General features: G+C 48.8%; 1 protein-coding gene across 1 annotated transcript; it reads left to right on the top strand.

Moving 5' to 3' along the window:
* Window positions 1–11909: 11909 nt before the first annotated feature.
* Window positions 11910–15479, top strand: znf703 (zinc finger protein 703). The gene is made up of 2 exons (XM_067227845.1): window positions 11910–12556; window positions 13178–15479. Exons 1-2 carry the CDS (start codon window positions 12305–12307, stop codon window positions 14657–14659), a joined length of 1734 nt encoding a protein of 577 aa, XP_067083946.1. The 5' UTR covers window positions 11910–12304; the 3' UTR covers window positions 14660–15479.
* The last annotated feature ends 1542 nt before the right edge of the window (window positions 15480–17021 follow it).

Below are 17021 nucleotides of genomic sequence, written 5' to 3'. Positions count from 1 at the left end.
TTGTGTTGAGTTATTGGCAGTGGCAGGCCACATTAATATGTCACATTAAAGCAGCCTGCTTGTTGACAGGGCCTATTTGACCCTGTCAGAGCGCACACAGTCACACACACACACACACGCGCGAGCACACACACACATACACACTTGGAGGTAAGCTCCAGCGAAAACCTCTTTTTTACCGCTTCACCTTCCACTGAAGTGAAATCTAATTGTGCAGTCAGCACATTTCCTTTTCCAGTTTTATAGCTGGTGCTTCAATCCAGATACGTATACATATATATATATCTATATATGATATAGATAGATATATACATATCAGTTGGACAGCTCAACCAGAGGCACCCGAGCAGAGGTCTGTCAATCAAACAACTATTTCACATTGAAGTGTTGTTCTTCTTTAGTGAGTCGCCCTTCTACTCCTTCTCCAGAGATTAAAAGAGAAAGAGAGAGTGAGGGAGAGCGAGAACAACAGAGAAACTAAACTGATGCAAAGCGGAGTAAAGGGGAAGAGGGAAAGAAAGAGAGGGAGAGAAAGAGTGAAAGAAAGACAGATAAAGAGAGAGACATCAAAGCCGCAGTGTTTCCATACAACAGCAGGAACAAGGCCGAGATCAGACAAGACCTTCTGTAAACAGTATGCCTAGATCCTGCCAGCAGGAAGTTCCCCTTCAGCGACCCGCTTTGTCTCCCTCTCCCCCCCCTTACCCTCTCCCCCCTCACCTTCTCCCACCCTCTCTCCACACACACCCCTATTCTACCAAGGCGGTTTGAGGGCCGGTTCAGAGGTGGGGTCCAATCTCAAACCAGTTCCTTGCGTTCCAACAGAGAAACAAACGACTCCTGTCCAGGAAAACTGGTTTCCAGAGCGGCACCAACTCTTAGCTGGTCTAGAACTTACATCATGGGCTAGGGGCAGGATAATCATAACTGACCTAGACCAACTTAATTTGTAACCACCATTTTTTTTTTAAGAAAGCAAAGAATCTGCATTGAATGCGCTTCTACTTTGGCTTCAGCAGCATCATGGACATCGAATCTAAACAGCGGTCGGTGGAGTAGACAAACTGTCTCCTTGCATTGAAACTGTTGTCCTCGGCTGAAATACAAAATAAACTTGAGGGAGCTCTGAGAACAATGCCTGTGTTTCAACAAACCGTTGGACCACTCATGTTTTGATGGCAATGGAGGCTTGCAAAGCCAGGAGCAAGACTTGTGAAGAAAAAATGTCTTCCGTCCACCATTGTTGTTGTTGCTGTGTTTGAAGTCGGTGCTAGAACTGCTGGTAAAGCGGTGTATGAACGTCTGTAGTGATGTAATGATGTGGCTCTCCGGCCTCTGGAAAAGCTAACCAGTTCTTAGAAGGTTTGCAAGTTGAACCAACTGTCAACTGACGCTAGCAACAGCCCAGAAGGTTGGTAGTGGTGGAAAGGGGGCTGAGGTGGGGGCCCTTGCTTCTCTCTCTCTCTCTCTCTCTCTCTCTCTCTCTCTCTCTCTCTCTCTCTCTCTCTCTCTCTCTCTCTCTCTCCCGAATCACAAAATAAAGGTGATTATCTCCACCCCCTTCCCACTTGACTGCCCTCTCTCTCTCTCTCTCTCTTCAGTTTCATACAATCCCCTTCATGTATTCATTGGTTACCCTGTGAACTCCCCCCCTCTCTCGCCCTAACTCTTTCTCCACAAGGCTTTTTCTCCTTGTTTTTCAGTGGAGAGCGCTTGCTAATTTTTGAACCCGCTGTTCCTTTGCTGTGTGTGTTCATGTTCTGTTTACAGTAATGCCTCTGAAGAAAAACACCTCTGAACCCTTCAGCATACCAGCACTCTCCAGATCGGTCAAGTGTCGTCCAGCCTTAGTTCTGTTCTTCTTGTGTCTACGAGCGTGCGTGTGTGTGGTGTGTGTGTGTGTGTGTGTGTGTGTGGTGTGTGTGTGTGTGTGTGCGTGGTGTGTGTGCGTGTGTGTCTGCGCCGGAGTACTTGAGAGGTCTGGTTTCTTCCATTCATTCCAATGGGCTTTAGGAGTCCGCCTTTACGAGCTCTTCCCCCTACATCCACCAGTGATCAAAGCCGGTTCACACAGATACATTTCCCCTCGCAAACAATAGGTGCTGTCAGGATCCCTTCTTTGCTTTAATTTCATCTCTTAAACTTTTTTTTTAATCCCCGCATCCACTGTCTTCCTTCCCTCTCCTGCTTTGTGGGAGCTGTCAACCATGACAGTTCGTTGCCGTGAGGGACTTGTGGGAAGAGAAGGTAGGCGCACTTTTACAAAGCGCCGCCGACTGGCTGCACCTCACTTGCACTGTCACTCAAAACTCTGTGCCTCACACACACACACACACACACACATGCGCGCACACCCTGTCGGACACACACACACACACAGAAGCTTTCGTACACAGACCTCCGCAACGCACGCGTACACACACGCGCGCAAACACGTGGTAAACACGGTGACCTTGTGTTTGCGGTGTCATGTGAAAGGTATCGGTGGGAAGGAGGGAAGGAGGGAGGGCAGAGCAGAGCCGCTTGCAGAGCGCGGTTGCAGGGTCCGGGCCCCTCAGATCACAGGGAGGGAGGAAACTCCGAGTGACAGAACCGCAATGGAGGGGCGGCAGAGCCGGTACTGACAGGGCCGAGATGACGGACAGGCTCTGACAGACGTTGACACGTCCCTGTCGCCTCGGGGAGACAGGCGGGGAGGAGAGAAACCTGAGGAGCAGCGCCTGCAGCCAGAGTTGCAACACACGCCCGCGCACCCTAATCCTCAAGTTCACACAATGGCGCTTGAGTGACAGGCGGCTGAGAGTAGAGGAGAGAATCATTTAATTTGGTGCAAGACAGATAGATGAGGAGAGAAGTTTGCCCCGAGGGGGAAAGGATTGGGTTTGTGAAACATTAATTACACCTTTGTATCCCTCCCCCAAACTTCACGCCCCAGTCTGTTTTTATCTGCCTGTTTGAGAGCACTAAGGAAGCCCAAAGCTTGCAAACTATTCCGTCAGTTCTCGTAAAGAGTTTACAGACAGGTCTGGGGGGAAAGCATCCTGTTAATGTTCCAACAGAAGCAGCCTTTTCTCCACGGAACAAACTGTCTCACCCTTTCAACCTCCATAACGACTGAAAACATGGACCTTCTCAATGTTTATGCAGCTTGTTTCCCGTCGTCAGCACTATGAGCCTACAGCATTAGCCACAAGAGGCTAGCACCCTTCCAGGGGTCTATCTGTAGCCCCGGTGTCAATTCCCCAAATAGGCAGCCAGCTGGGTGCTATAAAATCACCTTAAGTGCTCAATAACCTTCCGCGCCGAAAGTCACAGCTTAAGAAATGTGTGTAGTGACTTTGATGAGCCAAGGTGCCTCAAGTCTCACCTCCCTTTGAAACTTCTGGAGGCTAAAACTCAGCCCAAAAGAATGGGGATATTAGCTTGTCAATAGGGTGACAAGTTTAACACAATGGGGCATTTGGCCAGGGAGGATATTTCAGGGAAAGCAAAGGGAACAGAGGCCAGTGTTGTTGCAGCCTTGGGTGTGGGGACTGACTGACTGACTGACTGACAGGAAATAAACAAGTTTGTGTGTAAATTCATTTAAATTAAAGTCCCAACGAAATGAAAGCTATGTTGTCCATGTGTAAAAAAAAAACAAAGAAAAGAAATGTACTAATACAAACTTCACGATGTAATGATGAGGTCAAAGTCTAGCTGAAATATGTATTCGGTGAGGAGCCACCAGTGTGATTTGTGTAGTGAGACAGCCTGTGTTTATACATATTATCTTGTCACCTCTTAAGTTATCATTTGTGATCTGAAGCGATAGTTCTCTGAGGTCTCCCAGACACATTGTCCCCACACATTCCTCTATTTCTCGGTCTCTCCATCTCTGTTTTCCCGCTCCCCCCTCCCTCCCTGCCACCAGCGGCATACAACACATTACTGTGAGTGACAACTCCAATCATCCCACGGTGTTTTCTCGGCAAGTTCAGATGTGAGTGACTGACACGCAACTCATAGCAAGAGGAGTCAGGAGACAGTGAGAGAGAGAGAGAGAGAGGGAGACAGAGAGAGAAACAAAGAGAGAGAGAGGGGGAGGGAGAGAGAGAGAGAGAGAAACGAAAATGTAACAGAAAACCCAAATTCTATCCTTACGACAACCTCCTCCTCCTCTTTTTTCCTTCCATCATCTTTTCCGTTTGTGCCACTCAGTCTCCACCAAATCCTCCGTGATACCACACCACCAGTCCTGGCAAATGGGAGCTAATCCCTCCCAGGTTTATCACTAAAGCCTCTTTTCTATTTTGTCTCCCTGCATGTATGCCTTGTCGGCAGATACGATCATCCAGCCGCTGCGAGTCTCAGCGCATCACACATCAGGAGAGCGGGTCCTCGCCTCCATGACGACGGATGTGTCACCGTGACACTCCACCGAGGATAGAGAGAGAGAGCGCAGAGGAGCCCCTCTGCTTCTGCGACGCTCCTTATCTGGAACATTCTGTTAATGATTTCCCCGAGACAAGCACGAAGAGGAGTGTTTTCGAGATGCTTTGTTCGGAAATCACGGAGAACAGACCCCCGCCTGATCTGACGAAGAGTCGAATCCCTTTCATAGAGGAGAGAAGATGTTTAAAGTAGGAAACGGTGCGAGGAGGGATGAAAGGAGGGATGGATGTGAGGGCCCTCTCCTCCTGGGTCTTGGGGGAGGGATAGATGGATAGAAGGATGGGAAGGGGTGCACACTGCCTGCCAAAGCCTCCAGTGTCTCCAGTCACACACACCCCCCTTCAATGTTAATATAAGTGACTGTGAGGGTTTGAGTGAGTATTGGATTTGCAATTTGATTCATGACTTGGAACTTTGATCTCCTGAAAGGCTTTGGGATTTACACAACAATAATTCTTCTTGGCTCCAGCTTAAATAAATGATGTGCCTGTGGCATGTGTCCAGAATAGATTTTAATAGACTGATCAGTGTTCAGAGAGGAGAGATAGAGAAATGGAGAGAGAGGGAGAGAGGGAGAAAGAGGGATTGAGAGAGAGAGAGAGAGAGAGAGAGAGAGAGAGAGAGAGAGAGAGAGAGAGAGAGAGAGAGAGATAGATAGATAGAGAAAGGGGGGGGGGGGCGGACAGAGAGAACATGAAGACCCATCTGCGTTTGACAAGGGGAGGGAGGGGGGGATGGGTGATTCATAAAGAGCTAAGATGGAATCCAGAGAAGCATGACTTCCAGCAGATAATGACAAAAACAGCAAGGACACGAAACCCCATCGACGTGGAGAGTAATGGCCAAGGAGGACTGTGTTCCTCATCATGTCCGGTGTCACGGACAGTGATGAAATCACCCTGACGCACACAAACACACAAACACAGGCGCGCACACACACACACACACAATACCCTATGACAGCTGGTTTATAGTAGGAATGTCTTGGGTCACATACTGTAAGCACAGATAGCCGCAGCATCCATCGGAAGGTCAAAGCTCTCGTAAAAATAACAGAGTACACGAAGCTAGACGAGTCAGGAGAACAAAGAATCTCCAGACAAGATGGAGAGCAGACTGCAGAAGACGTACGACGCGAGCACAGTCCACAAAGACCAGCAGGGGCTACGTCCTTCACGTTTATGATACGTAAAGCACAGCCACACACACACACACGCGTGGCGCGCGCACACACACCTGCAGTCTGTGTCTTTAACTGACCAGTGTGTGCAATCTTTCACATTCACCAGCGGGGCTGGCTTAGGAATTCTCCCCCAGCAGGTCTCCTAAAATGGATGACGTTGGCCAGGCCATGGATTTGCTTTTAATAACAGTTAGCACAAACACTGTAAATTTACAGCTGTGAGTGACTGCCTGAAAGGAGCTCCAAATTTGCAAAGGACCATAACTCTTCTCAGCAGTCTCTCTCCCTCACACACATGCTCTCTCTCTCTCTCTCTCTCTCTCTCTCTCTCTCTCTCTCTCTCTCTCTCTCTGCAGTGGCAGCTGGTTGTACTCAGTACTGGGTCTAACACGGTACTTTGAAATAGCAATCAATGCCTTTATACTGCAAAGAGGGCCCATAAAAGTGTCATTGGGAAGAATATACGGTGCCATATTTCAACCTTTCTCCTATTTTTAAACATTGAGTTATGGCTGCAGAAATGTGTACCCATTAAAGGTGATATAATGTATTTTCTGCCTTGTTCTGAAACTCATTCATCAAGGCTGACCCCCCAGCCCCCAGCCCCCAACAACCCCCCCCCCCACCCCCAGCCCAACAATCACCCACAACCAGCCTCCCCCCCCCCTTCCTCCCTTCCTTCCCCCTGTTCTTGTAGCCTGTCGTGTGTAATTTATGACACACCGGTAGTGTAACCTTCTGGCAGGCTGGGCTGAAGCAGCTCTCTCTCTCTCTCTCTCTCTCATTCCTGGTAACTCAATAACCCTCTTTTTGAGAGCCAGATTCGACCGAGGCATCTGCTGCTTCTCATACAGTACACCGGGACAGGAGGAAAGGAAATCAAAATGAAAGACACTCTATGAAAGTAAGGATGACGATCAAGATGGAGGGTAAGGGACATGAGGGGAATAATAGAACATCATGCTCCTTCGACAATCAATAAAAGCAGCATTGACTGGTCAGCACTGCTGTTGTTTGTGCGGTATTCCGTGAAGCTCTTAGTGAGGGTGTGTTGTGGCTGCTTTATGGGCCCCACCTCCCCTCTCCTCTCCCCACCTCTCCTCTCCCCACCACTCCTCTCCCCACCTCTCCTCTCCCCACCTCTCCTCTCCCCACCTCCCCTCTCCTCTCCCCACCTCTCCTCTCCCCACCTCTCCTCTCCCCACCTCTCCTCTCCACACCTCCCCTCTCCTCTCCCCACCTCTCCTATCCTGCTCTCCTCTACTCTGCAGAGCGAGGATTAATTGCCAGGCTACAGCAGTAGCCGGGGTCAGCAGGAGATATATTTCACAAGTGTCAGGCTTGGCCCACAGCCCTTATAACACAGAGTTCGAAATGAGAATGCACGCTTGGATGACAAACGGCCACATGTGACTTTGCTAGGGCACACGTGAGTGTGCAGGAGAGAAGTGTGATATATGGCACTGCTCCACTTTCATGTATTCTTCAGCGTGTGTGAGTTACTGCTCAGACTAGAGAGCTATGTCATGGCGTGGAGCTGGGGGAAAAATAATACTTTGTCAACAGCTGTGTTCTGCTTCAATGTGTTTACCATGGTGGTATTTATTTTTTCAAACCATGTTTTCTCTAAAATTATCATCATTTGTTTGTGGCAAAAATGGAACGCTACAGCCAGTGTTTATGGCACCGTTTGTTGTTATCGTCAACAATACCTAAGGAACGGTTCACACCTTTGCAATACGCGTAAATTAATGTTTTATCACATCGTAGCACACTGTAGAAAAGGTCGTTTACAACTGCCACTGCAGACCACTTCTCCTTCTCCTCTCCCCCTGTTCTGCTCTCCTCTGATCAATCGATCAACACGGAGAAGAATACAGCATGCGTTTTCCTTTATTGGCTCCGTGTCGGGATTTCCCTAACGCCGACCTGACCTTAGGTTGGCAAGCGCACGCTGGGAGATTAATGGGGTGGGCGGGTTAGTGCAATAACCGTTTGTTTGATGTGACAAGACTGATAGGCGTTGATTTACTTACACATAGATAGGCTTTTAATTGAGCGGCTCCATCCGTCGTCACATCAAAGCTACGGTATCGGCAAACCCTTTTCACTACATGTCGCCAAGATTGACAGGTAACAATGTGCCTGGATAACTTTTCCATCTGAAACCACGACGCTGCTTCATCACAATGCGGAGCTCTGTCCAACAGTCTGGTGTCTACAGACTTATTTGTGGCCTTTCATTCTGTGTAGGATACTTTCAAGTTGCACAACTTAAGCAAGTTGTAGGAGAATATGCTGCTGGTGAAAATATTAGGCAACTCTTGATTTTTGTCCCCCAAATACTAGAGGTCTTAACAAAGATGGAATGTAATATTTTACAGATTTCACTTCAAAGTTACATCGTTTGTACAACACTGTAGGCTAAGTGACACAAGTTTAGGCTAACTGATTTCATGTGACTACATGAATAGTCAAATGTTAATGAGCCTCATTTCATGTTCTCTAAGGTTCGGCCTTTAAAGTTTCAAGTGCCCATCTCCCCACCCACACACACTTTGGTTTTATTTGAGCGATTAGAGGAGATGTGACCTGGCTTGAAAAAGACACCGAGAATGTGAGTATAAGAGGAAGCATAAGTCAGTTTAACAAGCGTGTGGAATGCGAAGGAGATTTCATTTGCACTGAGTGTTCCCGCTTTAAACCTGCCATGGGACCAAGCTATGAGTGCCTCAATTCAACCTCTATCAAATGCCCTCCATGGACCAATGGGGAAAAAAACACCTTTTGATGTCGGCTGAAATTTCATTCAACAATGTAGGACAATCTGATTCGCGGCAGACATGGTCTGGCAGTCACTAGCCGCTCTCAGGGTGTTCCCGAGATAACTTCTCCATGCGCAGCACAATAGCTGCTTTTGTTTCCTAACGAGAAAAGAATTCGAGATTGCACGCGCGTAGGTGTGTAGGCTATGTGTGCGTCTGGACCTGCGTTGGTTCAGGTGTAACTATACAGGTATGTTTCTGAGAGCAATGAGGATCCCTTTTGACGCAGGAAATAACAGTGTCAGTCTATTAGGTTGGGAAGCCTATTATCCCAGAGCGATTATCATCCAGACAGGTAGACGACAGTCAGGCAGAGTGGATAAGAGAGTTAGCGAGACAGGCCACGCTGACAAAAGAGAGACAATCCTGCAAAACTAGAAAGATAAGCAGGCCAGCCACAGCGATAGTGCTCACACAATCAGCCAGGTAGATTATATTGTATGAAAATATGTAAATATACACTTCTGGGATGTGTGTGTGTGTGTTTCAGAGAGAGAGAGGGAAGGATAGAGTGAGCAAGCAGTGAAAAGAGGGCTATAGAGATAGCGATTTCTACATGAAATGTACATAGTACTACTTGGGAATGTTTCAGTGGAGGAAATCCTGGTTTCAACCATTTGGCCTGTATGGAATGTTGCCTACAAGGCTCCTTTTAAGTGCTTGCGTCTTGCCATGTCTGCTACACCCTATGAAACTGTCTAATTTGTCTTTTTTCTACATTTTATTATTGCTGGAGAACACACAAGGCTACAGCAGAGACTGTGCCTCTGGGCCAGCATGCTCATTCCACACACTCCATAAGTCAGTCGCAGATAATTAAATAGGAGCTATTTACATTCATCTTCTCCCTCCTCTCCTGCTCTGGCTATTTTATCATTTCCCTCGCTGTGCTTACAGGAATATACCCAGTCACAGGTCCTCGTGACTTTTCCCATACGACCGTAGGTGAAAAAGATGTGTAATAAGTACAGCTTTGGTCTGGAAACTAAGAACACTCTATATATGAACTCACACCCACGTCAAAGGCTTATTAAATGCTCACACAGTATTTCACCAGAACGTAAACATCCCCTACAGTCAGTGTCACCGAACCTTTACCACTCAGAAGCCCCAGAAAGACAAATAACCAGATAGAAGTCATCCATTCACCCAGTGTGAAACAGTTACATATTTACACTCCAGTAATAAAAAGAAAGAAGCTGTAGTCTTTCAACATGGCTATGAATTAGGCCCTGGCACGAAGTCATCCATTACGGGTCTGAGTGGGTCTATAAATCATAGGCTCAGGGGTGTGTGGGGTCTGGGCTGGGCTAGCCAGGCACACCCACTCTGGGCCTGTGTTCGTCTGACTGCTGCTGCAGCGAAGACCTGAGCTTTGATATAGGCCTTGGAAAGGCAAATGCCACACACACACACACACACCCACACCGCACACACCTACACACATACCCCTACAGCTCGGCTTTGATATGGGCCATGGAGGGGAGGATACCCCGGGGCTGCAGGGAGCAGTGCTGCTGAGCGGCATCTTAACGGGGAAACATGTCCCTTAAATACCCACAACAGGAAACGGCCATCAGTCATCAACACGCCAAAACAGCTGTTACCAGCCGACTTCAAGGCGAGACTTGAAAGAAGCTGCTCCCTGTTGTTTGGGCCCTCCCTTGTCCCATTCTCTCGTTCTTTGTGTCTTTCCCCCCCCCCCCCCTCCCCTTCTTTTTTGCCCTCCTCCAGTCTCCTTTTAACTCTTTTACCAGCCCCTCCCACGCCGCGACTTGGCCTTTCAAGCTTCTTCAGAGGAGCGAGGCTGGTTAGTTATCAACACGGCAACATATTGTGTCGAACGTTTATCCAGTGGAGGACACGCCGCGAAAAGAATCTTCATGTGCGGCTCTTAACGTGATGTAACTCTTCCGTGTCGTCCGTTTTGTTTCTCTTGTCCTACAGTGGAGACGGAAACTGAATAAAACACACACGATCAATAGAAGAGCCCTGCGACACTCGGCTCAACCCCTCTGGTACGTTAGCATTCACGTGTGGGATGTTTCGCAGGTTATTCGGGCGTCAGTGTGTAGGTGATAAATGACAGCTAAGCCTCATCGTGACAAGGCAAACATTGGTGCTGTTGAGAGGGAGGGGGAGGGGAAGGGGGGGGAGGAGTGGATTCAGTCACCCACTCACCTGTCCCACTGCTCTCTGAGCTGTGGAGACATGGCACCTGGAGCCTATAAGGCAGGGGGCTCACATCCAGGTGATAAGACAGGCACTGTTACAGGCTATGTCCAGTTCTTGCACCGAAGTAGGGAGAGGGAGTCAGGTGGCTGAGCGGTTAGGGAATCGGGCTATTAATCAGAAGGTTGCCGGTTCTATTCCTGGCCGTGCCAAATTACGTTGTGTCCTTGGGCAAGGCACTTCACCCTACTTGCCTCGGGGGGAATGTCCCTGTACTTACTGTAAATCGCTCTGGATAAGAGCGTCTTCTAAATGTAATGTAAGTAGAGAAGTCTGGGTTATTTGCTGTGGTGTGCACAACTCTGGGTGCCTTTTATTGTTTGGGAAATGTTTGCGTCTAACTCGTACAACAGGTCTATGTAAACTGGAGTTGATCCATGGTGAAACCTGCTGCACATTGGCAATGAGAAATATGGGGATTATGTTTCATCTGGCAATGTAAGTAAACAGTTCCTTCTGATAATACAGTGTAGTCTTTGTTTTATCGTTGAGTCACTTCTATTTCCTGTTATTTCTGTCATCCTGGCAGGCCCAGGTGGTTATGACATTATTCAGGGGAACATGACACATTTATCATCTGGCCCTTCTAACGAGACATGACAGGAAATGATGCACCTGTCTTTGTGTTTTTATGACACCAGATTAGAGTGATCAAGCTAGGCAAGATGGATCTCCAGACAATAAGCAAAGTATGCAGAGCATCAAAGTTTCTTTTTGTCTGACTGTAATAGCATCTGTCAGGCCTAATTTTAATTAATCGTGTAATTATATTAACTGAGTTACCTAATTGGTGATTCAGCCAGCACTAATGCAATGAAGTCATTAACATTCCGTAGTAGTTATCAAACATGGATGTTTGGGTTTTCTGAAAATAAAATAACTTATTTACAAGGAGAATAAAAGAAAAGACCTCTTCGCCAAATATTCTTGCCCTGTTATGAATTATCCATTGCGGCGTTCCTTTTATATTTATTAAAGCTATTTTAAAAGGCACTTATCGTAAAAATATACGTTCATACATCATAACAACATTTTACACTGCCAGAGACGGGAAGAGAGAACATTTGACAAACCGCGCCCCTAAAAACGACACCGCCCCCCTCATTACGGATGCGCACACTCCCTATTGGACAGCGGATACTTGCTTTGAAATTCCTCCTACTCAGATCTTCAGAATGTGAAATGATCATAGTACCGACTGTTGTGTGAAGACTGAGAGAAAGACAGTTGGACGGTTAAGCGTACGGAGCAACCCGGTCGTATCATCTGTGGAGATATTCTTTACTTGGGTTTATTTTTATGTCTTAGTAACTGACCGCAATGATCTTCCTCGTATATTTCTTTTGGAGCTCTGGCTTAAAGAATATCTAAGGAGACAGAGGTGATTGGAAAAACGGAGGATTGAGTCAAGGAACCATGACATTTTAGAGAATTTCTCCTCTTTTGAGACAGCAAGCTTCTATATCCGGAGCAAGCGCACTGCCGCTGTTACTTTTGGATTAATACAAATCGGGTTCTTTATGCAACCTGCTTGCTGAATTGTTTTTTCAAGAGTTTGCTGATAAATGAATTTCGAGTCGCATCCGCTGGTTCCCTGCCCTCCCCCGAACTCTGCGCCGCCCCGATCCAGATGAACGGTTCTCCCGGTGGATCTGAAGTGCAATTACACAGTCAGTCTCCCGAGCGCACCGTCAACGGCAGAGGTAGTTCACTACCGAGAGAAACAAAAAGCCTGTTAGTTCCTACTCCCTCTCCCTCGGATCCATTTCGCCAGGCTAAGAGGTTGCCAATACGGATTCTAAAAATGTTGACCGCACACAGCAGCCACTTGCTACTGCCGGAGTATCTTCAGCCCTTGACGTCCGCACCAGTTAGTATCGAGGTAAGCGAAGCACATCTTTAATACCGACTGATATAGAGTTGTAACTGGTCTGTAGGGTGTCTTCACCGTAACATTTACCGTTAATGTGCTGAGATTACTTTAAGTGCACGAACAATTGGACACCGCAATATGCAGCCAAGTTTGTGTCTATGTGTATGCGTCAACAATATTTCGTAAAACTGCGCCAAGCTATTTTCTCTTAAGTTTTCTAACAGTGGTGCGTAGTTTAGGCTACAATCAGACATCGGTCATTTTTCGTGACGTGATAGTCCGCTGAATTGTACCTTTCTACCCGTCTCTGTAGTTAGGAGAGCGTTCTACAAGGGTATGTTCATTAACCGGAAGAATTCCGTCAAAAAACTGGTGCGCAGTTGGACGGTGGCACCACTCAAGCCAGTCCGATGACAGACATTCATGAATTAATTCCCGTGTATTACACTTTACATGGACTCGGTTTTATTTGTAAATGATTCCTGCTACGTATTTAAAGTTTACATTTAACCTCTGATTTCCAACCTTTGGAAGACAAGCAGACCGTTTTATCTCCTGTACTCTTGTCTGTATGTTCATTATGTCTGTACTGTGTGGATATTCATTTAGTGTCTCTGTCTCCCCTCTCAGTTGGATGCTAAGAAGAGTCCTCTGGCTCTGCTGGCTCAGACCTGCTCCCAGATAGGCAAGCCAGACCCCCCCTCTTCCTCCAAGCTGGGCTCAATTTCCTCAGGCAGCCAGTCGGACAAGGAGCCCTCCGGTCGCTCCTCCTCGTCAGGCCTCAAGACGGGAGACCACCACCAGGAGGACAAGTCCAGCTTCAAGCCTTACTCCAAGATCGGAGGGGAGTGCCGTAAGGATGGGCTTGCGACCAAGGCCTCCTCAGATAAGGCCGGCTTCCGAGTAGCCAACGGAGGGTCTGGAGGGGCGGGCTCGTGTCCGTCCTACCCCCCGCACCCTGCCAGCTCCCCCAGCTCCTCTCCCCTGCACAGCCAGAGCCAGGCCCACAGACAGAGCCCCTCCACGCAGCCTCCTCCCCCGCACTCCCAGGCCCTGCACACGGACAGCAAGGCTGTGACCTCGGACCAGGCCGGCTCCGACAGCTGCAGCGCAGGGAAGAAGGAGTCGGAGCACGGCAAGGCCGCCCTGGACGGGGCCCAGCTCGCTAACTCCAGTCACGTTCGGGCTAGCGCTAACTCTAGCAACGCTAGCTCTGCTAGCAGCCCACGACCGGACAGCAAGCCTGACCCCCAGCCTGGCCTGGGCTCCGGACACATCGCCCCCGTCTCCCCCTTCAAACCAGGACACTCCGTCTTCCCACTTCCCCCTGCCGCTATGGGCTACCATGGGTCCATAGTGGGGGCCTATGCAGGCTACCCTTCTCAGTTTGTTTCAGGGCTGGATCATACCAAGTCTGGCCTGGGGGGATTGGGGATGCCAGGAAAGCACCCCAGCTCCAGCCCTCTCACCGGGGCCTCCCCCCCATCCCTCATGCAAGGGCTATGCAGGGACCCGTACTGTCTGACGTACCCCAATGGCCACCACCTAGGGGGCAGCAACTGCTCCACCTGTGTCCACGACCCCTCCTCTCTCAAGTCAGGCTTCCCGCTGGTCTACCCCTCGCACCCCCTCCACGCCCTGCACCCCAGCACCATGTCCTCCGGCGTGACGCCCACCCTGTCCCACCCTCTCTACACCTACGGCTTCATGTTACACAACGAGCCCATGCAGCATGCCTGCAACTGGGTGTCGGTGGGAGGGCCGTGTGACAAGCGCTTCTCCTCGTCCGAGGAGCTGCTGGCCCACCTGCGTACCCACACGGCCCTGTCCGGGATGGTGGACAGCAAGCTCCTCTCAGCTTACCCCTCCTCCGCCGCTTCCTGCCACCTCCACCTGCCCCCTCCCAGCAGCCCCGGGGCTCTGCCCAGCTCCTTCTCCTTGAGAGGGTCCCCCGGGCTGGGCCTGGCCCGCTACCACCCCTACAGCAAGGCCCACATGCCTGGAGCCCCAGGGATGCCCATGCACTCCATGCCAGCCTCCTCCGCCTACTACTCCCCCTACGCCCTCTACAGCCAGAGACTAGGCTCCGCCTCCACGCTGGGTTACCAATGAAGTCCTAGCACCCAGACTAGGCTCCGCCCCCCTGCCCCTGGCCTACCAATGATGTCCAAGCACAGAGACGCGTTACCAGGCAACGAACTGGACCTCAGATATGCACAGTGGATGAACCAGGTGACCTCTGGAGGGGGTCTTTGCCAGCACAGGTCACCCCAGCACCACGGGCCTCAGGAAGCCATGACAGAGACCCAGGGGTGAGGGACCAGAGACGCTCGTATGAAGGAGCCTGGGGAACAGAAGCTTGAATTTGATTTGAATTGTGGAATGAGAATGGTTTTGATTTGCGTATTTTTTTTTTTTTTTCTTCTTTCCTCTCCACCCCCTGGACTGAAAGTGTGTATTTATTTTTCACTCGAGCGCTTGGCTTTTAATTTAGGGGGGGGATGTTTTCAAATAAATTGTTCATAAGTATTCTAATTGAAAAGAATTATTTTAATTATAGTATAATAATGCCTATCTTACACTCTTTAAATAAAGTTTTGCACCACGGCAAAGATGAACTGAGAAGTTTTTCTAAGGACCATTTTCTTTTACGTCATCTCTTTTCCATCTGCTGTCGCCCCGCTGCTGTTCAAACTCAAATGGAACACCCCATATTCGGACCACAAGCGTTTTCATGAACAGTGACGTTTATTTTCTATTTGTACATATTCAAAGATGTAATATTTTTTCAAGCATTACCAGGTTAGCAAGTTGGGGCTTGCTGACTGAAATTTCAAAGGAATAACTGACAAAATGAACGCTTAGTGGTGGCAGTGCTATCCGACCCACTGGGAAAAGTCTTATTTTGTCTAATAAATGATACTTGATTGCATTTGAAGTTGTTTCGTTTTATTATATGTTTATTTAGCACCGTTTCATCATGCGGTAACATCCCATGACTCACTCTGAGCTCCTATATCCTTCAGATGGATTACAGTAGTTGAGAGCCTTACATGCAGTTGAGAGGGTTTTCAGGTCTCCAGGGGCCTGGAGACACCAGGATAGGCCATGGTTTGGAAGTTCTCTTGTTGCTAAGGACTAGCATCCTTCCTGGCTATTCCTACCCCCACCCCCATGGCTCCTCATGGTTGTTGTTGCTTTTAATTGCTGATGCATCGTGGGTTTGAATCGGCTGCCTCAGCAGTGTGGAGGCTTGTGTCTACCAGGCCCCTGGGTCGCTGGTACTACTTTTAATGACCTGGGGGAGGCCGACCCTGGCCTGGCCTAACTCCCCTCCCTGTCTGATGGATTGCCCTGGAACACAAAGGCCAGGTCTGACAATGGGAGGCTGTTAACAGAGAAATATTCTTCAATGCCCTGACACCTCCCCAAGGAGCCTCGCCTCTCTAGCACCACTCACACGAAGGGAGGTCGCTGGGTAATGCTGTTTTGCAGTTTGTCTTAGGTCAGCTTTCTCTGTGTTAAAGCTTTTGGATGCTAATATACAGGCATGCGATGGGTAAAGCTAGCCAGATACGGTCTTTTCAGTGCTCGATAATGATTTATTCCCCCAGTAAATCTGTCTGAGAGGAGGTGTGTAAGAGGCACAGAGCAAAGAGGGGGCCGCTCTTTACGGTGACCTTTGAACCCAACTCCCAGAATCCCCTGCTCTCTCGCTTCATTAGCGCTCCAGACTGGAGAGATTCAGGCACAGGTGTCACCTGACAGGACCATTAACAGGATGGATGACCCTGCCACACCAAGGCCGGCCATACCAGACCAGCAAGGTCATGGAGCTCTGAACGCCTCCCAGGGCTTCTCCTCAGGAGGCCTGGCCTTGATCTGTTTCCCCCCACAGACTGGAACCACAACTCTGGGACATAGGCCTGTGGGTGGATCTGGTTTTTGCCAGTTGTTTTCTTTGTCTGTTTTTATGGAGTTTGCAGCGGTCAAATAGACTAAATAAACTAAGGCAGGAATAGTTTCGTTTCAAGGTAAGAGGTGATGTGTATGATCCAGGTTATAATATGTTGTTGAATTCATAAAAGAAGAGCCACTGACTGGGTTATCTCCTAGTTGACGTTGCCCCCTATGGATGAGTAGATGAATTGCCAGTGAAATGTCTTCTCTTTGGCATGTACCATATGGTAACTGTTTACCCATACCTCTGGGTACATGTACAAATACCCTGTGTTCATTCAGGTAGCCCTTGCGATATCAGCTGGCCCCAGTCTTCAAGCGAATGTTATCGAAGAGCAGGCTGTGAGCAGAGTAAAACAGGACAGCCAGTACTAGAGGTCAACCAGAGGGGAACACTTTCAATCTTGTCCAGAGGGAGGAATTAATTCCGCTGTCGCCCATTTACACTCGTTCATCAAACGCCTCACTATTCCCCCCCCCCCTCCCCTTCGCTCATCAATCTCACCACCCATCT

The sequence above is a fragment of the Osmerus mordax genome, chromosome 24, assembly GCF_038355195.1.
Source record: "Osmerus mordax isolate fOsmMor3 chromosome 24, fOsmMor3.pri, whole genome shotgun sequence".
In the NCBI taxonomy this organism is placed as follows: Eukaryota; Metazoa; Chordata; class Actinopteri; order Osmeriformes; family Osmeridae; genus Osmerus; species Osmerus mordax.
This window is presented reverse-complemented; position numbering and strand designations above follow the sequence as displayed.